The following is a 14,996-nucleotide window of genomic DNA, read 5'->3' on the forward strand; positions in this document are numbered from 1 at the left end:
CAATATTAACAAACTTTTAGTCATACAGCCATTCCTCTTGTTCAGTTCAAATCTGTTTGGTAATAGTTTCCTTCCATATTTTGTGGCATACTATCAAATATGTTTTCTTGCTCCTAGAGGTGATCTATCACAGACTTTTGCTGCACTTCACAATAATCAATAATTGCACTGTTATGTTCTGCAAGAAAATCACCTATTTAAACTGTTTGTTCAGCATGTTATGTACTACTGAACAATCATATTTCACTGTTATTGAAGTTTCGTGATCTCTTATCCAACATGCTCTTTCTCCCATCACAGTCATAGCATTTTCCTATCATGACGTCCCAGATGAAGGAGTCTCAACAGGTACAACTACTTCTGTTGCCAAACTTAAGTGTCTGTTCTCATTTCTGTTTCTGGCAGATTAAAAATTGGGCCAAAATACATGTAAAGTCTTCTACAGCAGTGTTCATTTGATAATACATAAAGTAACTCATCTCAGAACAACTTAGACATTGATCTGTGTTACACACTAAACTTGAAGAGAGTGCCATGAGGCTTGAGTAGTAGTGTGTGACATCTTTTCTGGAAACCACAATGTCACTGCATGCAGCTTAGATCACCAGGCAACCAGGAAGTGGACTTACCCCGTCTCCACCATATGTGGGAAAACAACCCGTAGGGACCTAAGTCCATGTGGAACAAGGGAAGTTTTTTTTGTTTTGTTTTGTTTTGTTGTACACGACTGCTGTTCTGGTACACAGTGACATCCCAGCACCACAGTACTGTAGCATGCAGCTAGAAAGCCATGACAAAATATTGCAGCCCACTGATAAAGTGGACTATTGTGCCGGAATTTGCACTTCTTTTATCCACTGGACTGGCATGACATAGCTGCAACATTTCTGTTGCTGACAAAAACAAATTACCCCATGGTACTCCACTTCACCTATGGGCAGCGTCGTTTTGTTTTGTCTCCTCTAAAGGTGTCCTATGGTATTGTGACACTGGGATTTCAATGATTACCATGACTGTCATTTGTGACAGATTGAGTGTCACTCTGCCAGCAGACCTTTGTATTTAAGTTATTGCTCAGTATTCACTTATAATCTATATTCCATGTCCACTTCCTGTGCGTGTCACAAGAGACTGGGATATTTCATATCCCCCCCTCTCTCTCTCTCTCTCTCTCTCTCTCTCTCTCTCTCTCTCTCTCTCTCTCTCTCCCCCCCCCCCCCCCTTTCCACTACACCCCTCCCTCTTTTTTCTTTTAATCTAGACAAACACAATTTCATAGCATATTTTCATATTTAGGAAAACACTTTTCACCTGTTGCTTGCATAATCCAAATGTATGAGACAGCATCATGAGAAGTCCATTCCATAATGAACAACAGGAAACATTCAACTATTATTTTCATAAACAATACATGCAGGCAAGTGAGGGCAGTGACATGACTCAGCAATGTTACTTTATAGGAATTATTATAACACTCACAGGCATCTAAATAATTATTTCAAACACAAATACATGCAGTATTTTTACTATTGCAACACATCTTCAAGCTACTACACAAAAATTCTAGGTACAGTACTTAACCGAACCCCAGTCAACCAGAACCTGGGTTATCCACAATTACTCCAGGAGACAGAGGTGGGGGGAGGAAGAAGAAGAAGAAGAAGAAGAAGTTGTACTCTTGGAAAATCTGTATTCAAGGAACAATTTGAAGCGAGTTTGTCCAGGGCTGCAGTTAACTGGACTCGAGTTGCTTCCCCACCCACCGATTCACCATTCTAAACAAAGCTATACTGCCAACAATAGTGCATTCAAGTGATTGTTTCTTTCCATTGAAGGTTTTTTTTTTGTGCTGTGCTACAGACTATTACTTTCGAATTTACTGACCTTCAAAACTTTCAAAAAAATGTACAATACAAAACACTATAATAGACATTAGATGTTTATGGCTTAACCAAAGAAATCACCCTCCACCCCCTTGATGGGTTAACTGGGGTTGTAATGTTCATTACAACTGTTGCTAACTGTTGGCTAAACTAAAGTGAGAAACTACCACATCATACACTACTCTCCGTCAGACACGTGTGTGTTATGTAAGACATATACATGCACTGGTAGCTGTTCACAGAAACCACAAGCAACAAACTAGTTTAGAACAATGTATCTTCAGGTATGTTAATATCTTAAACTGTAAATCTGGGTAAATGGACATAACTGTTCAGGTTGTAAAATGTACAAGCATTTTGACACTGAAGACATTTGGAAGCAATTTACAATTGGGCACAATACACATACGATCACTGTAGCCACAGGCGTTGATTTGGGCCTATATCTCGCTGTGTGCACACTGGCATGCTTGAAGTAGGTAAGGCATGGTAGAAGCTATGAAATTTCCTTTTCTGTGAGGGTAGTACACACTCGGTACAGCAATAGATAAATATATATTTTTGAATGTCTACACAACAAATTTGTCATTATGATAGATGCCAATGATAAATTACTGTTGTGCCATTGAGTGATGGATGCAACTGGCCTTCAGTTACAAGAGATAGTAACAGAACTTCAGTTTTATAGATGAAATTTGCCACATAGACCACAAGACTAAGGACAGCCCAGGGCATCTGCATCATTTAACATTAACATGATGAACAGTTGTGCCTGTAGATTTACACAAATATGGTGAGTGGCTCAAGGTCAGACCACAACTTAACACAATCTTTGAATTTCTCCCAAATTACGACATGCAGTTCAAATGTAATTTCAAAACAGCTCACAGAAAAATTATGAAAGAATAAATTGGTAGCTCTTCGCCAAGTAAAAATCTCCCAAAGATAATAGTCATGAGCAAATACTGAGGAAATCATAAAGATTAAATGATGCAAATACTCTCATGGTTCCTAGTTGCGGGAAAGAGATGCCTCTAGATTACATCATCTAGAGTGCCAAACTCACTTCATTGAGAAAAGGATTTGTAGTATTTGAGGAGGGCACCACTGATGTCTTGGGAGGGTGGTATTACTCACTAACTGCTAATAACTAAAATACACTTTTAAATCCAATATGAATTTTAAAAAGACTGGAAGGAGAAATTTTAAAGTTCTCAACTGAATATAGAGGATTAGTTGTCAAATGTCATCATTAATATACACTGTGATAAATAAGAATGTAGTACTGACATGAATCCGATTGCAATTATTGTATGAAGTGCTTTGTCCTTTGATACACATGGCAAGGAACCCTGTTTTATTACGTATATACCATAAAATACAGAAATATTGTTGACACGAGGACAATATCCTCTTAAAAGGAGTGGACACACATTGATGCACTTCATACTTAGCTTATTTATTTATTGTATGATGATCAGTCCTGAGTTCATAGCTCTAAGTCCAGGTTTGAAATCCAATCAGAAGCTTTAGCAGACAAACTGTGAAGGTCTTCAATTGTCCCTCTAAATGCTCTGAGGGAACATTAAAATGTTACGTGATTTACTGTGTGCTGCTCTCCACTGCAGTCACGTTCAGGGGAGGATTTCCATCCCCACTGGTGCAACAATGCGTCACACATGCCCTGGTCAGTTCTGATGTGAGTCAGTATGCTCCAGTGTAGTCAGGGTAGATGAAAACTTGCTAGTCACTCCCAGGTAGTTTTGATTAATTGGTGACATTTCAGGGAAGATTCCACCTGTCATCACTTCTTCCAAGCTTCTTGCTTATTGAAGTTAGTATCCTGCAGGCTGACTGCTGTGTGCCACGATGTTTTTCTAGACCTCAGTCGCTGAGGTCTGATGATGAAGTTTCTGAATGAACTGGTAATTCTCGTTAGTTTTTTTATTCTTGTCCACACGTTCAGCAAAGGCTGCGATCTTAGGGGTGGTGGTGATATATCACTAAGTACCAGCAGCCAATTTGTGTTTGTGGGATGAATACACCCTGTGATGAGGCAAATTCCTTGATTGAGCAGTGCGTGTGTATTACTTTACTTTACTGTAAGCACCGTTTATCCAAGTGCAACAGCAGTATTCTGTGATTGAGTATGAAAGAGCTAGAGCTGATGGCCTGAGAATCTGAATTTTACTGCATACCAATTGCAATTGAAGAGTAGCGCAAACTCCAAGCAGCATATAGCTTCCTATATACAGTGTATTAACAAACAAGTAACACCAAGCCCAGACGATGACTATTCTAAAGCTAAAATCGATCTGCAATAAAATTCAGATAGTTACCGACTGATCGCTATTCTTCCTTCCTGAAAATCCAACAACTGCTGTACAATCGGATTTAAGGTTTCCCATATAAATAGATCTGAAGACTGTTGCAATGGCACCCAGGCAGTTCCTGTTAACTACTGCAGTATGTCAAAAACCTGTCTAGGGACACACTTAGGCAGTTTGGAGAGTTAACAATATCAGAGAGTCTGATCTCTAAATGTGATGATAAGTTTGTAGTTGGTGCGTTTATTTTATCAGTGGAAAGCTGATCCAACTGTCTTTTGAGGATTTGGTCACAGAGAGTTATGATTGAAGTATTCATACAACATCTTCAGGCTTGACGTTAACGTTGTTTCTACTTCCCTAGAGCTTTGATCCTGAGCAATCAGAGCAATACCATCAGTATACACAACGTTCCAGATTTTATTTCTGAATGGTCGTATGTATACAAATGAAAAAGGAGTGGGACCAAAACAGAACCTTGGGGTATACTATAATTTATTTTGTGACCTTTGTTTTTGGAGTTCCCCGGGAACACCTGAAAGTAGCTATTGTTTAGCATGTTACCAGTTAGAGTTGTTGGTTTCTAACATGGAATGACACTGATGAATTCAAGCAGGAGCTTGTCAGTCACACAGCTAAATCTAAGAAAAAAAACCATGTTTATCTTCTGTACAGCAATGATCTTAGTTTTCTTGAAGAGAGGTGGTAGATGACCTGACTAAGATATCTGGAAAGAAGGTGTTTATCCATTTGACAGTAGCAAGACATCAGTGCAACAGAAACTCATGGTAAATACTATCCATGCCTGCTGCCTTCCTAGGTTTCATGTTCATTACAGCTTCTATGGTCTCTTCCAATTGAAATGAGGTGGAAAAATCAAATGTTTGTGTAGCCAACTGTATCATCACTTTTAAGAGATGTCTAATTTCTCTTTTGGTGTTTTCATCTCTTGTTCACTGGGAGGTGAAGATCATGTACAATTGGCTGTAGCATCTAAATTTATGTTACATGCGGTTGTGTTTATTGTATGAAGGACCAGGCATTCCTGCTGGAGTATGATCCAAGGAAGCTACTGTTTCTTCCCACCTGTTTTGTCTGCTCTTATTTAGCGACTTCAGGAGGTCGGAAGCAGTAGTAGGGTCACCACAGTAATCGAATTCCTTGAGAAGCTTTCCACTTTCTTCATGCCAGTCAGGGATTTATTCTTTGCAATAACTTATTGGCATGTATCGTTCTGCTGCACTTTCAGTACACCAATGAATCTGTTGTTGTCGTTGTTGAAGGTGGGTTTATTCATCTTATGCTGCCATCTGTTTGTTTGTAAAATTAAGTCCAGCTGCCTTGAAGTTCCATCCCTGTTTTGCATAGGTGTGGATGATGGGTATGAAGAATGTTGTCTGGTGGATTATTGGACAATGCTGGGTGGCAGGGTGGGGAGGGGAGGGGGGGCATCTGGTTAGGAGTCTGCAGTGCACCTCATTGGGCACATCTGGAGACAGACAATAGCACAATACCTGAAATTGTGATTGTAAATAAACAGATTTAATCACAATCCAAGCAGAAAATGCCTTTCTTAAAATACTGAAGGACTGTTGATGCAAATAAACAGAAAATTCTTGAAGATGAATCTACTTAGTAAACCTCATAAACAGGTGACCCATAAGGTCAGTCACCATTAGTTCTCACAATATCAGATTGCTACTGGGAGTCAGATATAAAAACCATTACTGTTAATGCAGTGGACAATCAAGTAGTTAAAGAGCTTCCACATACTGAAAAGCAAGGCACTATGTGAAGACAGCTTCCATACAAATATATTAAAAATCTTGAAAGCAGTCACTGTTTCCCCACAAAGCACTGAGCAAAGTGTGGTGGTCGTAGTGAAGGCTCCAGACTTGAAATCAAAAGTACTGTGGTTCAGAACTAACTGCTCATCCACATTTAAGTTTTCTATTAAGTTCTTGAATCACTTAAGGCTGGTATAATTCCTGTAAAAAAAAAAGGACATGGTTAATGTCCTTAGCCCATGCTGAGTGGGTGCTCCCAAACTTGCCATCTACATGTCATTTAACCATGCTCTTGATTCCTTTTTATCAGCACTAGCAAGTTGTTCAACAAATGCCTTGTCAAATGATAATTTTGAAACACATGCGAATCTATGACATTAATATTCCTGATAATGGTGGAAAATAAAGATTCTATCCAGTCAAAATCCTATACACCCATATGCCTTTCAAATGTTCTTATTAAACTATATGAGAAAACAATAAACAAAAGAGTTTGTGTGAACATATGCAAAAATGATATGAAGGACACTCAGTATGGCATCAGAAATGGCAAATATACATTGAATGCAAAATACCATGCTTCAGGAATAGTGCAGAAAAAGGAGGCATAGAATGTCATCACTACTATGACTGACAAGTCTGGTGCCTCTGGCACTATGATTATTTGCACCACTCAACTGTCCATGTAACCTAAATGCCTTCAGTTTCATCTACATATAGGGAGATAACTATTGAGCTCCAACCAGAAATGTTCACGAGAAATCACCAAAGACTGTTGACAGATCTTAGTCATTGGGCCTATAATCTGTGTCAAAGTTGTTTACATATGATGCTGTTGCATATACGGAAGTTGCAAAGCCTAAAATTGAAACAAAATGCATGAAGACCTGCAGAGGATCAACACACCATGCACAGGTTCGTAGCTGACAATCAACATAAAAAAATGTAACACACACAAAATAAATAGGTAAAAAGATCCATTATCACTTTTGGTGATAAATCACTGGAAACATAAACATCGGCAAAAATCTTTGAGTACTCATTCATAATGACTCAAAGTTTCTCGCGATTTACGCATTATGAAAATATGTTTGTGGAGAAGATACGATGCTGGGATAATGTTGGCCGTCCAATAGTGTTTACAAATATTAAGTGGTTAAGTTTCTTGACACCAGGGCACTCTATTCAGCAGATTTGAACGGGTAAACGAGTAATAGTTGTCACAATTTGTGCCGTATCTCCCGCCGCTGCCTAGCTCTACATGGCGTGGTGGCTGATGGGATAACTAGGTTTGTTCGAATGAAGATATCATGACCAATTACAACCATTTCCAAATTGTCTCTACTGTGCAAATGCAGTTTCGTGATTGTTGTGATCATTGTGACACCACTGTCAAGCCATATTTAGCATGTTTCAGCGTAAGACCACATAGAGCACTAGTTGACACCGTCATTCACTTTGTGCTGCTCAAATGTTTTTAGTGTAAAACAGCACCGGTTAAGTATCGTACTTATGCTGAGCAAAAACATGTTTCAAGAATTTATTCTCGTTGTCTTTACATATGTATTTTTTGTGATGTTACACAAACAAACAATGTGAGTGATAATTCGCGCGTGTGTGTGTGTGTGTGTGTGTGTGTGTGTGTGTGTAGTTTTCTGCATAACTGATGAGGCACAGTACCTGGTAACCTCAAAAAGATGAGTACAGCATAAGAGATGCAGAATAACACACCATACAAAATACTTATTTACATATTTGCACTTGACGACGAGAAAAAAATCTCGAAATGCATCATGCTAAGCATGAAAAAATACGTAACTAGTGCAGTATTTCATTATTTAAATAATGAATGACAGCTGCAGGCTTTTCAAAAACATCGATTATGATGTTTGAAATTAAGTCAAAAGTTTCCACTTCCCAAACAGTTATCAATTCCAGTTACATCACCGGTTTTTATTAGATAATAAACCTTTATTAGATAATAAAAAAGTCTCTGACAAGTCTTTCGATGGCTGTTATGTACATACATAATAGATAAAGTGCAAGGGGGTATCCTATAAGTAACTTTTACACCTTAAAACATTATTTCCCACATTTTACACTTTCCCGCATTTTACACAATTTTTTTGAAGTCCCTTGAAAAGTGTAAAAACGGAGTTTCACTGTAGTTTTGGACACCTCCTGCTTTCTGTGAACACTACCACTCCAGGTACATGTTTAATTACAATGTAAGTTTTCCCTGTAATGCCCATAACATGGACAAAGGATAATGGCTGTGTGTTACTAACATTAAAAGCCTCTGAACATTTAATGACATACATTTTGAATCAAAATAATCTATGTGCCGACAATTTACCGGAGTGACTTACTGCACAAATAAATATTCAATTTGCGCTTGATTTAACTTTACAAATTACACAAAATTACACTTAAACACACACACACACACACACACACACACACACACACACACACACACACACACACACTCTCTGTTCAGCAAAGCTGCCTTTATGGATTAAAAGCAAATTATTTCTATATTTGTTTCACTTATTATATTTGACATCTCTTCTGCACTAATGAATTACCAACCACAACAGTTTAAAGGGGGAATTCGATCCCTGTCAGTACCTTTGTATAAATCCTGTACACTGTGAAGCATAAATGTGAACCACAGAACTGTTTTTATGAAGATTGGCTCTCTGTTCAGTACCTGTTGTCACTGGAAGCTATGCTATAATGCTTTGGAATACATTTTCCATACAACGACGTAATTTCAACCTCTCAGCATTGAATGACTGCGCCAAAGTGAACCAAATAATAAACATAACAGGCTAATACTAGTACCACTGCAGAAGTAGACTACTTTAACCGAAGTCCAAAGAAAGATTTCAAAATGTTTATTAATGTAATGAGCCTAAGCTCGAAATATGACATTTATTGTTAGAAGGAAGTAAAGAAAATTTCACTGAAATATATAGGAGAATATGTACCTTGAACTGAGGTTTACAGTCAACTGGAATGATCGGAGCTGACAGAGGGCTCGATATTTTCAATGGCTGTGAAGAAAAAGTGAAGAATGCATATAAAATACACAAATATTATTATGATATTACAGCTTCTCTGACATGCAAATGTCATGCTAATGCACAGCTTACAATAAGCAGATCTATACTTACTTATGTTAATGTTGCTGCCCCAATGTCGTTTCCCATACTGAGAGACACCTCAACACAAATAAAACTAAATATTATGAATAAACTTATCTGGTATTTGTGCTGACACAATTACGGAGCCTGTGGAAGCAAAACTTGTAGTAATACAGATGTCTTAAACTGGATACTTTGGAACATTAAATACATCTGCATGAATTGTGACAGTTCCTAACATTGTACCAATATAACACAATGAAGGAAGCTTATGACTTTAAAATTGCCATCAGATTACATTAAACTTTTCAATAAATTACTTTTTATGAGAATATCATTTAATTTTTATCAACATCTATAGTATACCATACAAACACTGTATTTTACGATTTATCTTTGCACTGACAGTATTTGTTTAACCTCTTAATTCAGTACGTGTCACTGAAGAATTGCCTATCTATACCCCCAATTTAAATCGTCCCAATAGCATTTCACTCTTCAGATGCTACGCAGTTCTTACTAAGGTGAGTTTAGAGAAGATAATGTTTCTCCAGCAACATATTATTGAAGCATAACCTGAAAATTAGTACATTCATTTGTACAATTAAGGAACATAGTATTTCACTGTCAATGGTACATCTGCCTTCTCCAGGTGCACAACTAGTCAGCTGGTAACACCTTTAGAGAACCCCAAACTATTTGAAGCCATTGTCAAATTACATATAATAAGACAAATCATCAAATTTTTAAATGAAATAATTAATAAAACATTTATATAAATAGTGACTGTCGGGACACTTCACCTTTAAGAGCAAACCTTTATAAGCCTATCCCATTTTTCCATTAGCCCTGTAAATATTTACTCTTTAATGATGAAATCCTATCTTGCTACCATTAGTTTAAAATAGCTGAGACTCGTTATTATCTCAGAAAACTGGTCTGTAAAATTCTTTTACTAGCACCATTTTAAACTGTCTGTAGCAAACACCACATTTGTTAATATGAGCAAATATTATATATGACAAGAATCAAGGAATAAGCTAGCCACAGTATTTATTATGAACCAGCCATCCATTAGTATCAGTCTTTTAAAAATTTTTTGGGTGGGGGTGATTAGGAAACAAGATCAGATCAGCATATCTTATACCAGTAATTACACCTACGCAACATAACCAGATCTACTTATGATTACTCCAGAATTTTAATACTTCAAGTAACACGTCTAAATGTGTGTGTGTGTGTGTGTGTGTGTGTGTGTGTGTGTGTGTGTGTGTGTGGAGGGGGGGGGGGGGGGAAGCACGTTCCACGTTATGCTTTATGAGCTGACAGTAAATTGTATGTCACCTGATGCAGTTCAGCAGAAGCACGCTTGCTGCTAATGCGGCGGAAGAGAGATGGTTTGCGACGTTTGTCAGGATGATCCCTCTTCTGGCGATGTCTCTGTTGACGATGGGGAGCAGCGTGACGTGCCAAGCGGCTCTGGCCCGGTTCTCTACGCCTACCACCAGTTCGAATTGAGGTATTTTCCAATGGAGTTGCACGCAGTGTCACATGGTCACCGCCAGATAATACGAGCTGCAGTACTTGGGTATGGTAAAGTCCTTGTACTGCTTCGCCATTTATGTGCGTTATTAAGTCACCTGGGCGAACACCTGACTCGAAAGCTGGGCTGCTGTCTTCCACAGCCTGTAACAAATCAATTTAGTTTTACAATAGTTTTCTTATCTTTTATAAGTAAAATTACTGATATACAGTCAATTCAGTTCAAAATTGTACCATAAAGAAAGCTGCAACAGAATAATTATATTTATACGTACACACAAAACTATATGTGACCTGCTGACATTAAAGAGACCAAAATCATTACATTTCAGCACCCTTCACACATTTCTCTATATTGTTTACAAACCCACTAAATACTCAATTTGTCTTCAATTTGGATTCCAACAACAATAGTCATGCTCAGAGCTTACACATCACATGAATGGTCAATGTGTACAATCATAACAAAACATCTTCACAAAAAGTATTGAGGGTACCCCATATAATTGTCTACCTTTAGAGATGATTTCAAACAATGGAAAATCCAGGTTTGAATATCAACAATATTATGACTCCTCCCCCAATAAACTCTGCAAGGTTGAGACCATTTCAAAAGTCCAACAGAATCTCCAAACCCTGCTTAAAACCTTATGAACTTCCCAGAACATCTTCCGTCAATCCATTTCCCTCCTCACCCTTATGACACCCTGCACGGCCACCTTCTACACGCTCCCCAAAATACATAAATTCAACAAACCAGGACACCCATTGTAGCTGGTTATTTTGTTCCCACTGAAAGAATTTCAGCCCTAATTGACCAACACCTTCCCCCAATTGCCCAAAATCTAACTTCCCACATCAAAGTTACCAACCACTTTCTTCATCGACTTTCCAACATCCCTACCTCTTTACCTCCTGGATCCCTGCTCATCACTGTTGATACCACTTTCCTATACACCAATGTCCCTCCTGCCCATGGGCTTGCTGCTATTGAACACTACCTCTCCCACTGTCCTTCAGACTCCAAATGCTCTTTTCTCATTCCCTTATTAGCTTTATCCTACTACACAACCACTACTCCTTTGAACGGAAAGTATACACACAAATCTGTGGCACAGCCTTGGGCACCCAGTATGGCACTCTCCTATGCCAACTTGCTTATGAGTCATCTAGAGGAAACCTTCCTAGCCTCCCAAACCCCTGGTCTGGTTTAGGTTCACTGATGATATCTTCATAATCTGGACTCACACAAAAACAACCTATCCTCATTTCTTCAAATCTCAACACCTTCTCTCCCATCCTCTTCACCTGGCCCTCCTCACCCACTGCACCACCTTCCTGAACATCGACTACCTCCTCTTTGACGACTCCATCCTAAACCCACCAACCACCAACAGTAGCTACATTTCAACAGCTGCCATTCCTTCCACACCAAAGAATCCCTCTCATACAGCCTGGCCACCCGGGGACAGCATGTCTGCAGTGACAAGAACTTCCTTGCCCAGGCTGAAGTTCTCACAAAGGCAAGTCCTTTTCCTCATTTTCTGCACATTCACCTACAATATGATTACTAAAGTCCACAAATCAACCCATCTCAGATGTCTTCATGGTAACTGGTCACTTCACCTCCAACCCATTACCTGTACGAGGGGTGTTTTTGAAAAGTCCGTGTACGGGGTAAACCTTTTATACTTTTCGACATAGTCTCCTTTTAGACTTAAACACTTCGTCCAACGCTGTTCTAATTTGTTGATCCCTTCTGAATAATAGGAATTGTCCATGTTTGCAAAATAACTATTAGTTGCTGCAATCACCTCCTCGTTTGAATAACATCTTTGTACAGTCAGCCATTTCTTCAATTTGGGGAACAAATAGTAGTCCGAGGAAGCCAAGTCTGGAGAATAGAGGGGATGTGAAACGAGTTGGAATCCTATTTCCATTAATTTTGCGACCACAACTGCTGAGGTGTGTGCTGGTGCATTGTCGTGATGGAAAAGGACTTTTTTTGCAGTCCATTCACCGGCGTTTTTCTTGCAGCTCGGTTTTCAAATGGTCCATTAACGATGAATAACATTCACCTGTAATAGTTTCATCCTTTTCCAGATAGTCGATGAGGATTATCCCTTGTGGACCCCAAAAGACAGTCGCCATAATCTTTCCGGCTGAAGGAATGGTCTTCACCTTTTTTGGTGCAGATTCTCCCTTGGTAGCCCGTTGTTTAGATTGTTGTTTGGTCTCAGGAGTATAGTAATGTATCCTTGTTTCATCCACAGTGATGAAACGACGCTTAAAGTCCTGCAGATTCTTCCTGAACAGCTACAAAACATCCTTGCAACACTTCACACGATTCCGTCTTTTGTCAAGCGTGAGCAATCGCGGAACCCATCTGGCAGATAGCTTTCTCATGTCCAAATGTTTATGCAAAATATTATGTACCCATTCATTCGAGATGCCCATAGCACTAGCAATCTCATGCACCTTAACTCTTCTGTCACCCATCACCATATCATGGATTTTATCAATGATTTCTGGAGTCGTGATATCCACAGGGCGTCCAGAATGTTCACCATCACTTATGCCCATATGGCCACTCTGAAAATTTTGAAACCATTTATAAACTGTTCTAATCGAAGGTGCAGAGTCACCGTAATGTTTATCATGCTTCTCTTTAGTTTCCTGAGGTGTTTTGTCTTTTATAAAGTAATGTTTAATCACCACACGAAATTCTTTTTCGTCCAGTTTTTGACAATCACTCGACTTCCCCGATTCACACGAATTCCAAACACAAAGAAATAGACCAATATGGTTGAAACTTGGTGTGTGTTCTTTCCAAAGATGCTACTAACTAAATATGACCTCGATAAGCGAAAGTGGTGCCATCTCTCGGACTTTGCACAGACTTTTCAAACGCCCCTCATACTGAGCCTAAGTATACTGTCACAGACTGTTACACAGGAACATATATAAACTGGCAGCACAGCCAAGGCACTCACTCATATGTCAAGCTGTCTATGGACCAGCTTGTGGAATCCACCCTAAAAACCCAAATTACACACTCCTCATCTGGTAAAAGTTGAGTAACAATATTTTCATTATGAGAAGCTATGCCCAAGCCACTCCATCCTCTTCCTTCTACAGCCTTAACATCATTCTCGTGTCTGTTTTACTTGGTCATCTTCAACTTAACAAGCTGTTTTCCTAGACATCTAATTCTGCTTTATGGTGGCTCCACTAAAAGGTCTGCTCTTATCAGACCTGTGGACCTTGCCCCTCCCCTCCCCTCCTCCACCTCCGCCCTGTCACTGCCGCCACCACCATTATGTTGATAGCTGCTATCGCTTCCACACCAAAAAATCTCTACCACCACCGGCGCGTGGTGCATACACAATTATGATCACTCCTTCGTCCAGAAAACTAAAGGACTTTCCCAGGTATTTAACAGTCAACCAAACCTTAAAACTGATACACAATGAATGTCCAGCGCCATATTCTACCGTATCACAAATCTTCCAATCATATCCATCAACAAGCTACAAGTAGGTACCCTTCTCATTATCCAATATCAACAGTACTGGAACAGCTGGAAGACACTGTTCATCACAGCTCAGACTGCCTTTTATTGTGTGATGAAATTAGGAATATCTCACAAAAATATCCTTCTCACCTCTCCCTCAGTGGTATTATCCAGTCACTTAATCTACGAGTATCAAATATGACGGTCCACCCCTACACCATATGTACTTCCAGCACCTACCATATGCCTCATAACTGTCCAAGTCCCATCTGCAAGACCTTGCTCATGCAAACTTCCAGGTCCATGTTATTTCAGTTCTTTGAAAAGTATCTCTTCAGGTGCATGTGGCTATGAAATCAGATACACCATGTACCAGCTGTCCAACCAATATAAATGACCGAAGATAAACTACTAAGGTTTACAATTCGTTGCAGATCATATTGCAAGGCACTACATGTTAACTTATGTGGATGTTTCATAATAGAGTCTCATCCAACACCCACCCCCCCTCCCCCCACTCATTCACACACATCAACAGAAAATTCTTTGAATTGAGTATGTGAAAACTATGGTTCTAACAGACCCTTTGATTTAGCAAGATCCAGGGCTACAATGATAATTAGTTATTGCTCTACATCTATCTCGGTTCTCTGTCTACTACCTCCCTCCTAACATCTTGGTACGCACTGAAAGCAAAAGAGAAGCAATCGTTTCGAAAGGAAGAATTAAAATAGGGAAAGATTTGTATATGATTCAAGTAACCCTTAAAAAAAATCACTTCATAAATAATGTAG

The 14,996-nt window shown here is 39.1% G+C and overlaps 1 protein-coding gene across 4 annotated transcripts in view; it reads right to left on the reverse strand.

The window, feature by feature from the left end:
- LOC124556721 (microtubule-associated serine/threonine-protein kinase 2) overlaps positions 1 to 14,996 on the reverse strand; it is a 262,482-nt gene that overhangs the window by 41,741 nt on the left and 205,745 nt on the right. For 3 of the 4 annotated variants that reach the window (XM_047130713.1, XM_047130712.1, XM_047130715.1), the window contains exons 20-21: positions 10,491 to 10,832; positions 8,991 to 9,056 (exon numbers count right to left, since the gene is read on the reverse strand). In XM_047130713.1, coding sequence (XP_046986669.1) covers positions 8,991 to 9,056; positions 10,491 to 10,832 — 408 coding nt within the window. The remainder of the gene's footprint in view (positions 1 to 8,990; positions 9,057 to 10,490; positions 10,833 to 14,996) is intronic. The other variant, XM_047130714.1, reaches the window with a different exon arrangement.

The sequence above is a fragment of the Schistocerca americana genome, chromosome X (assembly GCF_021461395.2).
Source record: "Schistocerca americana isolate TAMUIC-IGC-003095 chromosome X, iqSchAmer2.1, whole genome shotgun sequence".
Classification (NCBI taxonomy): Eukaryota; Metazoa; Arthropoda; class Insecta; order Orthoptera; family Acrididae; genus Schistocerca; species Schistocerca americana.